General features: G+C 39.0%; 1 protein-coding gene and 1 pseudogene across 4 annotated transcripts in view; both read right to left on the bottom strand.

The window, feature by feature from the left end:
* The window catches only part of AKAP10 (A-kinase anchoring protein 10), a 92,177-nt gene that overhangs the window by 61,948 nt on the left and 11,663 nt on the right, over positions 1–18,566 (bottom strand). For 3 of the 4 annotated variants that reach the window (XM_064378263.1, XM_064378265.1, XM_064378264.1), the window contains exons 3-4: positions 15,442–15,624; positions 10,668–11,225 (exon numbers count right to left, since the gene is read on the bottom strand). The exons of the other annotated variant lie outside the window; for it this stretch is intronic. In XM_064378263.1, the coding sequence (XP_064234333.1) occupies positions 10,668–11,225; positions 15,442–15,624 (741 nt within the window). The remainder of the gene's footprint in view (positions 1–10,667; positions 11,226–15,441; positions 15,625–18,566) is intronic. 4 annotated transcript variants of the gene reach the window in all.
* LOC135275746 (large ribosomal subunit protein P1-like) lies at positions 11,233–13,896 on the bottom strand (annotated as a pseudogene).

The following is an 18,566-nucleotide window of genomic DNA, read 5'->3' as shown; positions in this document are numbered from 1 at the left end:
AGGGAAATCCTGCCACATGGAACAACATGGATGAATCTTGAGGATATTATGCTAAGTCAAATAAGCTGGTGATAGCACAAATACTGCATGACTCCACTTTATGAAGTACTTAAAATAGTTAACTCACAGAAACAGAAAATATAATGGTGGCTGCCAGCAGATGGGGGAAATGTAACATTGCTATGAACAGGTATAAAGTTTCAGTTATGCAAGGTTAAGTTATGGAGGTATGCTGTACAACATAGTGCTTCTAGTTAACAGTAGTGTACAATTAAAAATATATATATATTTTTTTTCTTTGAGACATTCTCCCTCTGCTGCCTAACCTGGAATGCAGTGGCATGACCTCGGCTCACTACAACTTCCGCCTCCCGCATTCAAGCAATGTTCCTGCCTCAGCCTCCCGAGTAGTGGGACAACATGGTGGTGCTAATTTTTATATTTTTAGTAGAGACGGGGTTTCATCACGTTGGCCAGGCCAGCCTCAAACTCCTAGCCTCATGTGATCTGCCTGCCTTGGTCTCCCAAAGTGCTGGGATTACAGGAGTGAGCCATCACGCCCAGCCACAAATATTTATTGTATGGCTATTATGAGCAAATTACTAAGCAAAAAATGTCTGTCCAAAAGCTTTAAAATCAGAACCTGGTTGTTTGTAAATGACTGCTTTTCTATTAATGACTGCTTTTCTATTAATCAAAATTTCTATCAATCCCAGATGCATACAGTAGGAATTTGTCTAGATATTAATGCATATTTATTTTCTGGGGATTAAAACCATTGGAAGAAGTATTAATACTCTTAAATAAAACATTAACTACACTGCAGAAACAGAACTAGGTCACATCCTTCTTTCAGATACAGAGAGTTTTCATTTGTTTAAGAACAAAAGGACACTAAAACATTTTAAAATATTTTAATAAATAATATGTTTTAAGAATAAATTCAGGCCGGGCGTGGTGGCTCACGCCTGTAATCCAAGCACTTTGGAGGCCAAGGCGGGCGGATCACCTGAGGTTGGGAGTTCAAGACCAGCCTGACCAACATGGTGAAAACCCATCTTTATTAAAAAAAAAAAAAAAAAAAAAAAAGAATAAATTCAGTTAAGTACTAGACTAAAATAAATGCTTTGGTCCAATTCCTACAATACTCTTTAGAGAAACTGCTTAAAACAACCTGTTTAAAAAAAAAAAAAGGACCTTTTAGGAAACTGTAAGGTCAGATAAGTAGAATAGATATATTTTATTTTATTTTATGAGACAGAATCTCGCTCTGTCACCCAGACTGGAGTGCAGTGGCATGATCTCGGTTCACTGCAACCTTCATCTCCCGGGTTCAAGCGATTCTCCTGCCTTAGCCTCCAGAGTAGTTGGAGTTACAGGCATGCACCACATGCCCAGCTAATTTTGTTGTATTTTTAGTAAAGACCAGGTTTCACCATGTTGGCCAGGCTGGTCTGGAACTCCTGACCTCAAGTGATTCACCTGCCTCGGCCTCCCAAAGTGCTGGGGATTACAGGTGTCAGCCACTCGTCTGGCCCAAATTGGTATTTTAGATCACCGATTTGTCAAGCAGTGGTAAGACAGTTTCGGGGGACATGAAGTAACAGATTTAAGTATAAATCTGTTAGAACAATTAAAGTATTAAAGGTAAAAGTTTAAATAACCAAATAAATTCTTCAGACTATAAATTCCTGCAATTGACAAAAAGTTTCCTGAATGCTCAGCTTGTGACTATTGCATCTATTACTGTACCGCTGGTGTTTTGGCATATAAAAAGTGTGTAATAAATATTTGCTAAAACAATGAACTTACCACAAAGACCTGTCGAAAGAATGAATTTACCACATATATCACCACGTTTTCTGTTATCTTAAATTGTTAGCAATATCTTTATGAAAAATTTTGAGGTCAGGAGTTCTCCTTAGGCAGAGGGAAGATGTCTGAAGATAAAGACAGCTTAAAGCAGAGAAGATAAGCAATGGAAGTAGGGCTCCACCTCAAGGTACGACGGGCAGGCCTATTCCTAAAAGACCATCAGGCAGTCAGGCATGGGGCCCTGAAGGAGTATGTATTCTAGGCAAAATGCAAAATTAGCAATTTCATCAAAGTCAGTTCAGAAGAAATTATTTTGTTAGCTTCCACCTCTCTACATAAAGCAAGATCCTAAAATCAAACTTAGTATTTATTTAAATGCCAAGTACAAAGCATCACTGTACCGTAAAGAATTTAGTCAAAAGAAATTATACACTGCTTGTGAGTTCTTTGTGTTGATCTTAAGTTACAAAAGTAGTAAGTCATTATAAATTTCTTCACTGGTAAAAGGAGTAACAAGGACATATTCAGGGAACTCTAGGCCACACAAGAGTAGTGATATGAAAAGGTTTATTTAAGAAAGAAATTATCCATTCTTTATGAAAAATGGGAGCTAGAACCACTGGAGGAAAAGATAGTAAGAATTTCTAGGCTCCAGGCAAGTTTTATATACAAATATAAGAGGTATTAATATAAAGCTACGTAGAGTTCAAGAGGTTTTAATACAATGAAAGTATGAGTAATTATGACAGAAACCACCACATGTGGGTGTTAAAGCATTATCTTCTTAATGTGCTTGCTATTTAAAGGGAAAACAGCAAATTAATATAGAAAACATCATCCTTTGATTTGATTTGAAATCCTAACAAGCAGATCAAGATGAAATAAGTACCCTATTCTGCCTCTCTCATGGAATGCAACTAAAAACAATGGGCAGATGCATCCGAGGACCTGGAAGCAGGTGGACTGAGAAAAGTAACCAGAACTCACAGTATCTCCAACTCCTGACAAGTTTGTCCAGCACCTCCTGGCCTGGTTTCAAAAGCTGAAACTGCACACTAGATGCACAAAGAAAAATTTCCAAGAGAGGCCCTCTATTTCTGGTCTGAGGAACAGGAAAGGGGGCTCCCAGAGATCAAAGAGAATGGAGGAAATCCCCTGGGTTGTTTTGTTTCATTCTCTCCCTCTTGGGATCCCAGGCAGTATCAGAGCAGCAAAGGAGTCAATGACAGCAGCTCCTTGTCAGAAACTGCAGTCCCAAGAGGAAGAAGAGAGTCTTGGCCACAGAGGCTGACACAGCTGCAGGAAGCGTGCTGAAGTACAGAAACTAAAGCCCTGACTTTCTAGCCAGACAACAGGAAAGAGATAGAGGGAGGTTCTTAGGAACCAGAAAGTGTTAGGCACATCACAGAAAAGAAGGAGCTCATGAAAACATATGTACACTCCTGGGGCCACCCGTGAGCTAGGAGTGCATGGCCCTGCTTCTAAGAGTGTACAAAGGCTTTGGGACCTGACCACTGGCCAGGTCCCAGAGTGGACACAAAAAGGCACATAAGCAGGTCAGAGACAAAACTGAACTGATGCTGGAACCAGAGCCTACAGAATGTTGGTTGGAATTTGTGGCCTGAACCTAAATCGGTCAACTGCTTGTTAAAGCAAAAACATCAACATTTTCTACAGGACTTAAACAAGATTCAGAATTATATAATGTTAAGTCAAACTGTCCAGGATACAATCCAAAATTAATTGTCATACAAAGAAATAGAAAATCCCACAAGAGAAAAGACAAGAGACGACACATACGTTGGGATTATAAAACAAAAAATAAGTAGCTACTAAAACCATGCTCTATTAAGGTCACTCTTGAAACAAATGATAAGAGTTTCAGGAGGAAAATAAAAGACTGTACACAAAAAAAGAAAATTTTAGAACTAAAAAAAAAAAATCAAATTTAAAATTCACTACAAAGACTCAGTAACAGAATGGAAATGACAGGGGAAAGAACCAGTGAATATTAAGACAGATGAACAGAAATTTTTGAAGCTGAAGAACAGGTCAAAAGAATTTTGAAAAGTAAATAAAGCCTCGGGAACCTGCCAAACAATAACAAAATTAACATTTGGGTTACTAAAATCCTAGAAGGAAAAGAGTAAAGTACAGTGTCAAAAAAATATTTAAAGACTCAAATGGCTGAAGACCCCCCAAATTTGGCAAAATACAAACTTACAGAAACAAGAAGTTCAGTGAATCTCAAACAGGAAGAAACTAAAAAAAACCCATGTGCAGACTCCATAACCAAATTGCTGCTTTGGAAACACTTTCAAAGCAGCTAAAGAAAATCATGGTGCTATACACAAAGTAATAATGATTCCAAGACAGCATATTAATCACCAGAAATTTTGTAGGCCAGAAGGCAGTGAAACACTTGTGAAGTGGTAAAACAAAATAACTATGAATCCAGAATTCTGTATAAGTGAAAATTACTTTAAGAATGAAAATAAAACAAGTTCTCAGATGACGTTTAACTAGGAGAATTGACAACAGACCTTCTCTAAAAACATGCTAAAGAAAATTCCTGAGACACAAATAAAATGATCACAGAAAAATAACTGAACCTCAGCAGTGAAGGAACCAGCAACATTTATAGTAAGACTGGGTAAAATATTCTTTTTCTCCCCTTAAGTTCTTTAAATTATGTACACCAGTTGAAAGCAAAAATTGTAACACTGTCTGATGGGGTTTTCAATATATGTAGATGATAACTACAACATGTAAGTGGGAAGGTAAAATAATCTGTATGGTGGTAAGATTTTTGTTTCTGTTTTTTTAAAATATTATTATTAAATCTTTATTATATTTCTTTTCTCTCTCTTTTAATCTCATCCTTAGCTCTGTTTTTACGGTGGTTAAGCTTTCTACATTCCACTTGAAGTTATAAAATATTAAATGTGAGTACAACGTGAAAAGTATGTATCTTATAATTCCTAAAGAAGCCACTAAAAAGCCTACATAAAAAGTTACAATCAAGAACTCAATATATAAATTCTAGAAAAAGGCCAGGCATGGTGGCTCATGCCTGTAATCCCAGCACTGTGGGAGGCCGAGGCAGGCGAATCATCTGAGGTCAGGAGTTCTAGACCAGCCTGGCTAACATGGTGAAACCCCGTCTCCACTAAAAATACAAAAAAATTACCAGGGCATAGTGGTGCAGGCCTGCAGTCCCAGCTACTCAGGAGCTGAGGCAGGAGAATCACTCAAAAAAAAAAATGAGTAAAATTGATAAATTCTAGAAAAAAAAATCAAACAATCCAAAAGAAAGCAGAAAATGGGAAATCAATGAGGGGGAAACAGAGAAAATAAACACAAAACATATAATAACTGGTAATCTAAATCCAAAGATATTAATATTTTTATGTGTAATAAATATAATATCAATATTTACACATTATAAATACTTGCAGTGCAACAGTTACATTTCATGTAAAAAATTATGCTAAAATTTATATTGAAATAATTAAATTTACCAACAAAAACCACAGATTGTGAGAAAAGATAAAAATAACATGACTTGGCTGGGTGCAGTGACTCATGCCTGTAATCCCAGCACTTTGGGAGGGTGAGGCAGGCAGATCATCTGAGCTCAGGAGATCGAGACCAGCCTGGATAAAATGATGAAAGCTCATTTTTACTAAAAATACAAAAAATTAGCCAGGCATGGTGGTGCACACCTGTAATCCCAGCTACTTAGGAGGCTGAGACAGGAGAATAGCTTGAACCCAGGAGGCAGAGGTTGAAGTGAGCTGAGATCGCGCCATTGCACTCCAGCTTCGGCAACAAGAGCAAAACTCCATCTTGAAAAAAATAAACAAAATAACATAATCCAACTATATGCCACCTACAAGAAACCCCCTTTAAATGAAATTATAAAGGTAGGTTAAAGGTAAAAAGAAAAATAGAAAAAGATATGCCACACAAGCACTAATCAAATGAAAGCTGGAGTGTCTATATAAATTGGACGACAGATAATCCGGATCTCAGAACGAGGGAATTACATAATGATAAAACAGGCAATTCATCCAGAAGATATGTTTCTAAATTGCAAACACCTAACAACAGGGCCTCAAAATACGTGAAGCAAAACCAGAGAGAGTTGAAAGTAAAATTGGAAAAACAATTATAGTTGGAAAATTCAACACTATTCTGAAATATAATTGCATACAGAATATAAGCAAGAATAAGGAAAAACTGAACCCATCATCAACCAACTGAATCAACTTAAAATTTATAGAAAACTGCCTGAAAAGAGAATGTACATTCTTTAAGATAAAAAAATTAATAAATGGGCCAGGCTCATGCCTATAATCCCAGCACTTTGGGAGGCCGAAGTGTGTGGATTGTCTGAGGTCAGGAGTTCGAGACCAGTCTGGCCTACATGGTGAATCCCCATCTCTACTAAAACTACAAAAAAATTAGCGGGCCGTGGTGGCGTGTGCCTATAATCCCACCTACTGGGGAGGCTGAGGCAGGGGAACTGGTTTGGTTGAACCAGGGAGGTGGAGGTTGCAGTGAGCCAAGACTGTACCACTACAGTCCAACACTCCAGCCTGGGTGACACAGCTAGACTCTGTCTCAAAAAAAAAAAAAAATTAATAAATGAAATCATTCAAAATATATGATCTGACCATAATGTAATTTAATTAGAAATAAATTGAACAAAAAGAAAAAAACGGGAAAAGAAGTTTCCAATCACTTAAAAACCAAACAACATATTTCTAAATAATCCGTGAGTAAAAGAATAAGACGCAAGGGAAATTAGAACATTTCATTTGTGCTCGGTTCAAAATATCAGAATTTGTGGGGGTGCAGCTAAAGCAGTGGTTAGAAGAAAATTTACAGTATTAAATGTTTATCTTAGAAAATAATGGTCTCAAACTAGCAATCTAAGTTTCTACTTTAAGCAACTTGGGGGAAAAAAAGGGTAAAACAAACCCAAAGCAAGCAGGAGAAAATAAATAATAAAGAGCAGAAAATCAATTAAATTGAAAACAACAACAGAAATATCAAATCAAAAGCTAGTTCTTTGAAAAGACTAATAAACCCCTATACAATCTGACAAAGAAAAACAACACACAGTTGCCAACACCAGGAATAAGAGGGATACCACTACAAGCCCAAAATGCTACAAATAATTACATGCCCATAAATTCGACAATTCAGTAAAATTAACTGCTCAAAGGCCATAAACTACAGTTAAAATACACTCAAGAAGAAACAGATAACTTAAATAGTCCTATATCTATTAAAGAATCAGAATTCATAGTTTAAAATATTCTGAAAAAGAAAACCCCAGGCCCCAGCCAGACATGGTGACTCACATCTATAATCCTAACACTTTGGGAGGCCAAAGCAGGCGAATCACTTGAGGTCACAAGTCTGAGACTACCCTGGCCAACATGGTAAAACCCTGTCTCCGATAAAAATAGAAAAATTACTCGGGCATGGTGGCACATACTTCTAATCCCAGCTACTTGGGAGGCTGAGGCGGGAGGATGGCTTGAACCTGGGAGGAAGAGGTTGCAGTAAGACAAGACTGCACGGATGCACTCCAGCCTGGGTGACAGAGTGAGACTCCATCTCACACACAAGAAAGAAAACCCTAGGCTCAGATGGCATCACTTCCCAATTCTACCAAATATCTAAAGAAGAAATTATAACAAATCTACACAATCTCTTCTAGAAATGGAAACAGAGTAAAAATAAAAACTTCCCAATCCATTTTATAAGGCCAGCATTACCCAATTTTAAGACTTACTATACAGTAATTAAGACCATGTGCTATTAACGAAGGAATAGACACATACACTATGGAATAGAAAAAGGAGTCCAAGACCAGGTGTGGTGGCTCATGCCTGTAATCCCAACACTTTGGGAGGCCAAGGCGGGCAGATCATGAGGTCAGGAGACTGAGACCAATCTGGCTAACATGGTGAAACCCTGTCTCTACTAAAAATACAAAAAATTAGCCAGGCATGGTGGCACGTGCCTGTAGTCCCAGCTACTCGGGAGGCTGAAGCAGGAGAATCGCTTGAACCTGGGAGGTGGAGGTTGCAGTGAGCCAAGATTGTACCACTGCACTCCAGCCTGAGTGACAGAGCAAGACTCCATCTCCAAAAAAAAAGAAAAAAAGTACTGCTGCTTTGCAAAAGATACCATTTACTTTGTAAAACATACATTAATAGAATACAAAGTCAGGCTATAACCTAGGAGCAAACATTTGTAGTTTTTACTTCTAGCATATAGAAAGAACTGTCAAAATTCAACAATGAGAAAACAGATAACCCAATAAACTATGGGGAAAGATTTGAACAATTCACCAACAGATGACAAATATATACATGAAAAACCATGCAACATCATTAGCCATTAGGAAAATAAAGGAAAATCACAATGAGATATCACTATCTGTCTATTAGAATGGCTTTAAAAAAAAAACAACTTAAAAAAAAATGGCTGTATCAAGTTCTGGCAAGAAAATGAAGCCACTAAAACTCTCATATATCAATGGCAAGAAGGCAAACTACTGTACTCATATACACTTCCATATAATCTGGCAAACTAGCTCCTAGGTGTTTATTTACCCTACAGAAATAAAAACTTACATCCACACAAAAACCTGTACACAAATGTTAGCAGCTTTATTTATAATCGTCAACAACTGAAAACAATCCAAATGTCCTACATTCATACGAAGGAACACTACTTAGGAATAAAAAGAAATGAACTATTAATAAAATTAATAATATAGATGAACTTCAAAGCTATTGTGCTGAGTGAAAGAAGCCAGTGTCAAAGGTTTCATACTGTAGATGTATATACGCCACCAATACAGCACTGTAGAAAAGGCAAAGCTGGCCGGGTGCGGTGGCTCACACCTGTAATTCCAGAACTTTGAGAGGCCAAAGCCAGTGGATCACTTGAGGTTAGGAGTTTGAGATCAGCTTGGCCAATACAGTGAAACCCTGTTTCTACTAAAAATACAAAAAAGTGGCTAGGTGCAGTGGCTCATATTAATCCCAGTACTTTGGGAGGCAGAGGCAGGTGGATCACCTGAGGTCAGCTGTAATAAGTACAAACCTGTACTCATATAGAATTAGTACGAGCACCCAAGACAAAAATTTAGTTTTAAGTGGTACTAAAAGGGTAGTGAAGCAGGCCCCAGATGCATGGCAAAAGAAAATGCAAAACACCTGAAATAACCTAATTTATACAGAGTACATAAAGAATTCCCACAGATAAAAAGATTAAGAAACATGTTCACAGCCAAAAATCATAAAATCACAAGCCACCAAGAGTTTGAATCTGAGGAAACAAAGAAATGCTGAATCAGATCCACAAAAACTGTAGATGGTGGAATTAACAGAAAATAAATATACATTTAATAAATCTAAAGAATTAAAAGATGGGATCAAAAGTGGGATGGTGAAAGGAATAAGAAACTACAAAAAATGAACCATAGAAATAAAAAATTCAATTACTTTTTTTATTTGTTTGTTTGAGCTGGGGTCTTGCTATGTTACCTAGGCTGGTCTCAAAACTCCTGGGCTCAAGTGATCTACTCATCTTAGCTTCCTGAGTAGCTGGGAGTACAGGTGTGTGCCACTTCACCCAGCTTACAAAAACTATAGTTTTGAGGCTGGGTGTGGTGGTTCATGCCTGTAATCCCAGCACTTTGAGAGGCCAAGGCAGGTGGAGCACTTGAAGTAAGGCATCCATGACCAGCCTGGCCAACATGGTGAAACCCTGTCTCTACTAAAATACAAAGATTAACCAGGTGTGGTGGCAGGTACCTATAATCCCAGCTACTCAGGAGCCTGGGTGAAAGAGGGAGAGAGGGAAGGAGGGAGGGAGGAATGGAGGGAGGAAGAAAGGAAACAACACGCTGAAAACTTGATTCAGTAGCAGATTAGACCTCATTTTAGGTTCACTGAGAATCAGTGAGCTAAAAGATCTAAAGAAATCACTTAGCCCTTTGACACACAAAGACCATTTAAGATGAAAAAGAAGAACATGAAGGCTGTCTAATCAAAATCCCAGGTGATAAATAAGAAGTAAGAGTATATAGTTTCTAAACTAATAGAGAAGAAAAAAACCAGATGCTGTTGTCAAATGCTTTTAGATCCACATTTACCATCCAACCTAGAGGAAGTCACTTAACCTTTCTAAGCCATGGTTTCTCACGTGTAAAATAAGATAATAATGCCTACCACCTGCATAGAGATCCTGTGACTAATAAATAAAATCCAAATATACACTAAGCACAGAATGCAATAAATGTCACTTGTTGGCAATTTAAAAAATAATTTTAGGGTCGCACATGGTGGCTCACGCCTGTAATCCCAGCACTTTGGGAGGCCAAGGTGGGCAAATCACAAGGTCAGGAGTTCGAGACCAGCCTGGCCAACATAGTGAAACTCCGTCTCTAAATAAAATAATAATTTAAAAAAATTTTACCTGCAAAGTGCAATAAAATACTGAGACACGAAGAGAATAAGGCTATCTGGATAATGGTTTGATTTCAAAATCAGTAGAGGAAAAAAGTAGGACATTTGACCCTGCTTCATTTATTAATTCTGCTGACACACTTAGAAGATCCAGCCACTCCAGATATCCCTCCTGCTTCTTTTCCATTCACTGATCTGACTCTACTCCACTCTCCAAATTCTCCCCAATTTACAAATGGTCAGAGGAGAAAAAAAACCGATTTCAAACCTTTCATTCCTTACCTGAAGTTCTGCTTTGAAACTAAAAAAAGAAAGTGAGACACACAGGTACACACAAGAAAATCACATACTCACTTTTCATTAGTTTTCCTGACAATTCTTTTAGTGGAGAAGCGGGACTATTTCTACTGGCTACTATAAGTGTGGAGGAAGATTCTTGGGTTTCCATGGAAACTTGATGAGTTCCTGCTCTGGCCATTTCAAGATGGAGAGAATGGGCACTGTCACATTCCTGGGAAAGCAGCAAGTGATTCTGAGTGTAGTTAGTTCTATTATTCAGGTCAATTCCTTCTGAATGAGTCATAAACAACTGTGCTGAGCCACAATCCTCCAATCTCTTGTCAAGAGAATCAGTTAAAAAAGATGCTGTAGTTTCGTGTTTTTTAGATGGAGAGACAGGCTCAGCCAGTGAGCTCTGCTTCACTGTGTTTAGACTGTGTGCTCTTATTCGCGACCAAGTTGTTGAGTGAAAACTTTCAGCCTCTAACCAAAATTTCACCAAATGCTCCATTCGCCGAAGTTCCATGAATTGAATGAAATAAGGGAGGACAACAGTATCGTGCAAGACTTGTTCAAGGGTCTTAGAAAGGCTTGATTTCGTCTCCTGAGTCTGGTAGTCCAGACAAGATCTGCCTAAAAGACAGAAGCGAAAGAATGAGCAGTTCGGCAATAAGTAATTTCAGACTGACAGATTAGTCAATCGCCTTTAGCAATAACTGGTACCAGAGAGACCTTGAGTAAAGTTTACTTCCTACCAACTAAAACAAATAAAAAACTACAAATACTATGCTTTTGGCTTCTGTTTATTTTCTTTCTTTCTTTTTGAGACAGAGTCTCACTCTCTGCCCAGGCTGTAGTGCAATGGCACCATCTCGGCCACTGTAACCTCCACCTCCCAGGTTCAAGTGATTCTCCTGCCTCAGCCTCCTGAGTAGCTGGAATTACAGGTGCGTGCCAACATGCCCGTTTTTTGTATTTTTGGTAGAAATGGGGCTTCACCATGTTGGTCAGGCTAGTCTCAAACTTCTGACCTCGTGATCTGCCTGCCTCAGCCTCCCAAAGTGTTGGGATTACAGGCGTTAGCCACTGCACTCGGCCTATGCTTTTGGTTTCTAAACAAAGTACAATTGTCCAAAGCTTACCTAAATTATTAAAAAGTTATTTGCTACTCAATAATTCTCATAACTCTTTTAATGACAATTCAAACCATGTAAATCCTTAAGAAAAAAACTTATGATACTAGTTCCAAAGAAAAAGGGGCCAATAAAAATATTAAAAACTATACCCAACCTCATTAAAAATCCCAGAAAAGCAAATTAACATAAAATGCATTTTTGCTTGTCAAATTAGAAGATTTTCTTCAAAAAATAATAAGCAGTAACAACGGCACAGGAAAACAGGTAACACTCTCATTCCCGGGTCATGAGGACGTAAACTGCTGGAGGAGCATCCAGGAACAGATAGCAAAGTCTTAGCAAACTGCATGATTTTCAACCCAGTAATTCCACTTGCAGGCACTTATCCTGAGGAAAAATTGTGGATGTATCTACAAAGATGTTATGAACTCAGCATTATTCATTCATAGTAGGTTAAAGAGTAGCTTTAGAATCTTACATTGAAACATGAAACTAAAGGTAATAAAAAAAAATCACTGGGCCAGGTGCAGTGGCTCACGCCTGTAATCCCAGCACTTTGGGAGGCCAAGGCAGGTGAATCACCTCAGGTCAGCAGTTTGAGACTGGCCTGACCAGCGTGGAAAAACCCCGTCTCTATTAAAAATACAAAAAATTAGCCGGGCATGGTGGTGCATGCCTGTAATCCCAGCTACTCAGGAGGCTGAGGCAGGAGATTGCTTGAACCTGCGAGGCAGAGGTTGCCTTTGAGTCGAGATCTCACCATTGCACTCCAGCCTGGACAACAAGAGCAAAACTCTCTCAAAGAACAAAAAATATTTATCTTATATTTAACTAAATTTATGTTATAATTATAACCACAAGCTAATTGTTATGATGAACAAAAAAATTTTTTTGAATTTGGCTTTCATAGCATGATCATAAAGAGGGTCTTTCTTATAAAACTGATGGAGGGTTTAATCAATTTGTCAAAAAGCTTTTCTTAATTCATTGATATTCATATCATTTTCTTTTATCTTTTTTTTTTTTTAAAGTTCAGCTTTTTATTGAACACATTATAAAAGAGGTTTAGTCAAAAAGACCAAAGCCCATATCATCATCAGACTCCTCGGATTCTTCTTTCTTTGCTTCCACTTTCTTCTCCTCAGCTGGAGCAGTGGCAGTGGAGGGGGCAGGACCTCCTGCTGGTGCAGCACTAGCTGCTGGAGCAGGCCCACCAGCCCCTACATTGCAGATGAGGCTCCCAATGTTGACACTGCCCAGGGCCTTTGCAAACAAGCCGGGCCAAAAAGGTTCAACATTTACACCGGCTGCTTTAATGATAGGGCATTGATCTTATCCTCCGTGACGGTCACCTCATCCTCGTGCAGAATGAGGGCCAAGTAGATGCAGGCGTGCTCAGAGACGGGGGCCATGGCATGCGTGAGTGTGGGGCTGGCACTGCTGGATGCAGTGCTAGTCGCCAGATGAAGTGAGGACCTCACCCCAACGCAGCCTTAGCTTCCTCGGAAGGACGGAGCACCTTGGCAGCAGCTGAGGAAAGGGGCCACATCATTTTCTTGAAGCATGTCATGTGTCATCATCCTCAGCCTTACTGTCAATGTCAACTAGTTCATCTTTGTCAATATCACAAGCTTGAGGAAATTCTGATCTTCTGCAACATCTATAATTTCTTTTAATTAAACTCTATGAGATAATGCTAGATTCACATGAAGTTGTAAGACATAATACTGAAAGGGCCAGGTGTGGTGGCTCACACCTGTAATCCCAGCACTTTGGGAGGCTGAGGAGGGTTGATCACCTGAGGTCAGGAGTTCAAAACCAGCCTGACCAACATGGCAAAAACCCCATCTCTACTAAAAATATAAAAATTAGTCGGGCATGACGGCAGGCACCTGTCATTCCAGCTACTAAGGAGGCTGAGGCAAGAAAATCGCTTCAACTCAGGAGGTGGAGGCTGCAGTGAGCCAAGATTGGGCCACTGCACTCTAACCTGCGAGACTCTATCTCAAAAAAAAAAAAAAAAAGAAATTGCCTAGACCGGGCACAGTAGCTCACGCCTGTAATGCCAGCACTTTGGGAGGCCGATTTGAGTGGACTGCTCGAGTTGAGCTCGAGACCAGCCTGGGAAACATGGCAAAACCCTGTCTCTACAAAAAAAAAAAAAAAAAAAAAAAAACACGAAAATTAGCCAGGCGTGGTAGCGCATGCCTGTAGTCCCAGCTACTCAGGAGACTGATGTGGGGGGATCACCTGAACTTAAGGAGGTTGAGGCTGCAGTAGTTGTAATCATGCCACTGTACTCCAGCCTGGGTGACAGAGTGAGACCCTGTCTCAAAAAGAAACAAAAACAAACAAACAAAAACCTGCCTATTTTCTGGAGTGTCTATACCATCTTAAATTCCCATCAGCAATTTATGAATGATCTAGCAAAACTTAAATTTTACTTTGTGAGCTATGTGCATTTTGTTTGCTATGTATTATTGCTAAGTGTGATCAAAAAAAAACATTGACACTCTGGTTTGAATACACACAAAAGCAGAGAGAGATGTCAAAAGAAGGACTGATGTTATTAGAAGTCTATTCGTTCATGGATTTTTTTTTTCAACTTATGACAACATGACATGCAATTTTTGTAAGTACAGAAATTTGGGTAACAAATACTGAGTAAATAAAGGTCTCCTGCATATGTCTTTGTTTTGGAAGAAGTTATTTTAATGTAACAGATTTTACCATATATACTATGACCTGCTTTTCTCACTTTAAACATGCCTTAGACATTTTTCCATGTCTTTTTTAGACTTTTAAATGGCTACACTGAGCCAGGTGTGGTGGCTCATGTCTATAGTCCCAGCACTTTGGGAGGCCTATGTGGGAGAATCACTTGAGGCCATGAGTTTGAGACCAGCCTGGGCAACACAGTGAGACCTTGTCTCTACAAAAATTTTAAAAATTATCTGGGTGTGTGGCACATGCCTGTAGCCCTAGTAACTCTGGGAGTTACTTGAGATAGCTTGGGCCCAGGAGGTGAAGGCTGCAGTGAACCATGATCGTGCCACTGCACTCCAGCCTGGGCAACAGAGCAAGACCTTGTCTCAAAAACTAACTAAATAAATAAATGTAAACAAATGGCTATACTATACTCCAGAGCATGAGTATACCACAATTTGGTTATTTCCCTATAACGGATATTTATATGTTGTCCATAATTTTGACTATCACAAACAATACTATAATGAATAGTCTTAAACATATACCTATGTTTGCATACTTTATACTTACTTCCAAATTGCTTTCCAAAGAGTCTTCACCAAATTACATTATCACTAAACAGGATAGGTATTTCCCTACATCTTCACTAATATTTAATTATCAAACTTTAAATAATTCTAATATGTTAGGGGAACATTAACTGATTATTTTAATTTGCACTTCCCTCAGTAACAGTAAAGTGAGGCATCTTTTTCATATACTTATATTCAGTGGTCAGACATATTTCTTCTTCTGGAAATCCTCGTTTTTCTACTGGGCATGCTTTATATTCTATATTTACAGGAACACAGCACAGTGCTACCCATTATACTTGTAGCTGTTGCTTTAAATACATTTTTTCCAAAGCACCTTCCAATTATATAGTTCTGTATCCTATGACAGAAGTTTCATATATTGTACTCAAATGCTTCTATTAGAAATTAACAAAAATGATAGTTACTTACCCAGGTCACCAAAATGAGCGGCCTCCATGTGGCTTGGCTGCTTCTTAAGTGTGGCTGTCCTGCTACTTGAAAAGGAGTCCATGTTGGCAGAAATGGCATTGATTGCAACATGACTTGGTCCTGCAGCCTCCAGCAAGGCATGATTTTTAGTGCTTTTTTGTGGGGAATGTACGGATATTGAAGCTATAATTTTTCAAAAAATTGTTAAGAATTAAACAATTTGATAGTCTAAAACCCTCATTAGAGGGCTTTCGGAGACCTTTAAAAATTAAATTTTGTAATACTTCTCTTAAGTCGGCATACTCAGCAAAAAATACTTAAGAAGAAAAGTAACTTAATTAAATGGCACAAAATTAGAAAGAAAACTTTCTTAATTTTCTTTTGTTTCAGACAGAGTCTTGCCCGGCTGGAGTGCAGTGGCATGATCTTGGCTCACCGCAACCTCTGCCTCCCGGGTTCAAGTGATTCTCCTGCCTCAGCTTCCCGGGTACCTGGGATTACAGGCATCCACCACCATACTCAGCTAATTTTTGTATTTTTAGTAGAGACAGCATTTCACCATGTCGGCCAGGCTGGTTTCAAACTCCTCACCTCAAGTGATCAGCCCACCTCGGCCTCCCAAAGTGCTAGTATTACAGGTGTGAGCTACCACGCCTGGCCAGAAAACACTAATATTATTTATAATTCTCACAATACTGTGCCAAAAATTTAAATTAAAAGAGGGAGATCTTTCTCTGAAAACTTCAACGGTGGATACAACTAACAAAAGCCAGAAAGCATTCTAAAATATGGACTTTTTAATTCCTTAAACCTCGCTGGCTTTAGGAACGAAACTAAAATTGTAGAATAAATGCTTGGGGTGGGGGAAACCTATAAAAATATTCCTCAGGCCGGGAGTGGTGGCTCATGCCTGTAATCACAGCACTTTGGGAGGCCAAGGTGGGTGGATCACCTGTGGTCAGGAGTTCAAGACTAGCCTGACCAACATGGTGAAACCCTGTCTCTCCTAAAAGTACAAAAAATTAGCCAGGCATGGTGGCAGGTGCCTGTAATCCCAGCTACTTGGAGGCTGAGGCAGGAGAACCACTTGATCCTGGGAGGTAGAGGTTGCAGTGAGCCGAGATTGTGCCACTGCACTCCAGCCTGAGCAATCGGCACTTTGGGAGGCCGATTTGAGTGGATTTCCACAAAGAGTGAAACTCTGTGGGAAAAAAAAAAAGATAGACACTCCAAATTCATAAAATATATTTTTAGTAGTCTGAAGAAATATTAATATCACTCTTTTGACTTCAGAACAAAGATCATTTCAGTCATTCAATAGTAGTTGTGGGAATTACAAAATGAAGAGTAACTGTCTTTATTTTTTCAATTTTAAAGGAAGTTTTATTTTTATTTTCATAAGAAATTGGAAAGAGCAAAATAACTTTTAGCTTCTTTATAAACAAAAGCTACTTTTTGTGTTCAGACAAGTAAGAGTCTACAGGAATGGTGAGACTCTTGTATTGTTTCTTAATTAGATGTATATAATGCAAAATGCTATTAACTCATTTGTACAAGGCTTTCTCTGCTCCCTCTTAACCTCTCTGTTAGAACCAGTAATTTATTTTTACCACTCCGTCCTGATAGTCTACCTTCCTTGTCTCCATAGTACTACACTACTAATTTCCTCTTCTATCTGCCCATTCCTCGATTCTTTTTGTCCCCATTTATCAACACATTGTGTCAGATATGGCTTACTTCCTTTACTCCTCTTCTTCTTGAGGCTTTTGTAAACCCTGTCTTTACTCTTTTATTCTTTCTGCTAGAAAGCATATTTACTCTCGAATCTTTAATTATTTCTAGAGCAATAGTTATCAAACTTTTTTAAAGCTGTAACTTCCTTTGCTTCCCCTCCCAAAATAAACTTAACAAGGGGCCAGGTGTGGTGGTTCACCCCTGTAATCCCAGCACTTTGGGAGGCTGAGGAGGGCAGATCAAGAGGTCCGGAGTTCAAGACCAGCCTGGCCAACATGGTGAAACCCCATTCTACTAGAAATACCAAAAATTAGCTGGCGTGGTGGCGGTCACCTGTAATCCTAGCTACTTGGGAGGTTGAGGCAGGAGAATCACTTGAACCCAGGAGGCAGAGGTTGCAGTGAGCTGAGATTGTGCCACTGCCCTTCAGCCTGGGCAACAGAGAGAGACTCCGTCTCAGAGGGAAAAAAACCCAAACAAACAAAGAATTCTGGCAAATTTAAGGCAACCGTCTTACTCATGCCCTCCACATGGACTCTGCAACAGCTCCCGGGGCACACCTCTGTGGAGCAGATGAAAAGTCCCTGACCTGTATGTGTAACTTGTCTTTGACCTGAGCTTTGATCTTGTATCTTATATCACTGATTACTCACTACTAGACATTCCCACCCATGGTAACCTTACTATCTCAAGCACAATCTGTCTAAATATCAACCTAAAACATCATCGTCTGATTCTCCTTCTCGATTTCCCTGTCTGTTCAATCCGCCAGTCTCCAAAACTCAAAATCGTGATCCCATTCTTTTTTATTGTATCTGTTTATTTGCCAAGATTTGTTAACTTTTCCTTCAAGATGTTTAAACATTTACTTACCTGTTTATTTTTAACACCATACCCTCAGTGCAAGTCTTTCCGTATTATAACAAAAAAACTTCTGGGGTATCCATCCTGCAAATCTCTTCCAGACTAAACTTTCATAAACCCCATACTTACAGCATCACTATCTTGCCCAAAAACCTACAGTGGCCTCCTGCTTCCTCTGTCTCAATTCCTTTTTCTGGTCTTTACAGCTCTCTATAACTTCATCTCAGACTTCCTGTAAAAATCTCCCTTTACTTGTCTGAAAGCCCCTCTGCCCAATATATCCTCAAATAAGAAGCTGGGCTGGTAGGGAGAAAAGAGAAAGACTCTCTCATTTAGATCTTTCTTATTCTTCAACTTTTAGGCAAGGTTCAGTGTCATTTCCATGAAGTCTTCCCTGAACTTCAGAAATCATTTGCTGATCTCAAATTCCTCTGAACTCCTTGCAATGCTTCACTTAATTTGACTAATTCAACATACTGAAGGCTGAATATGTTAAAACTAGATAATGACAGCTACCAATGGAGGAC

Source organism: Aotus nancymaae, unplaced genomic scaffold (assembly GCF_030222135.1).
Source record: "Aotus nancymaae isolate 86718 unplaced genomic scaffold, 86718_ANA_hifiasm-v0.15.2.pri h1tg000018l, whole genome shotgun sequence".
NCBI lineage: Eukaryota > Metazoa > Chordata > Mammalia > Primates > Aotidae > Aotus > Aotus nancymaae.
This window is presented reverse-complemented; position numbering and strand designations above follow the sequence as displayed.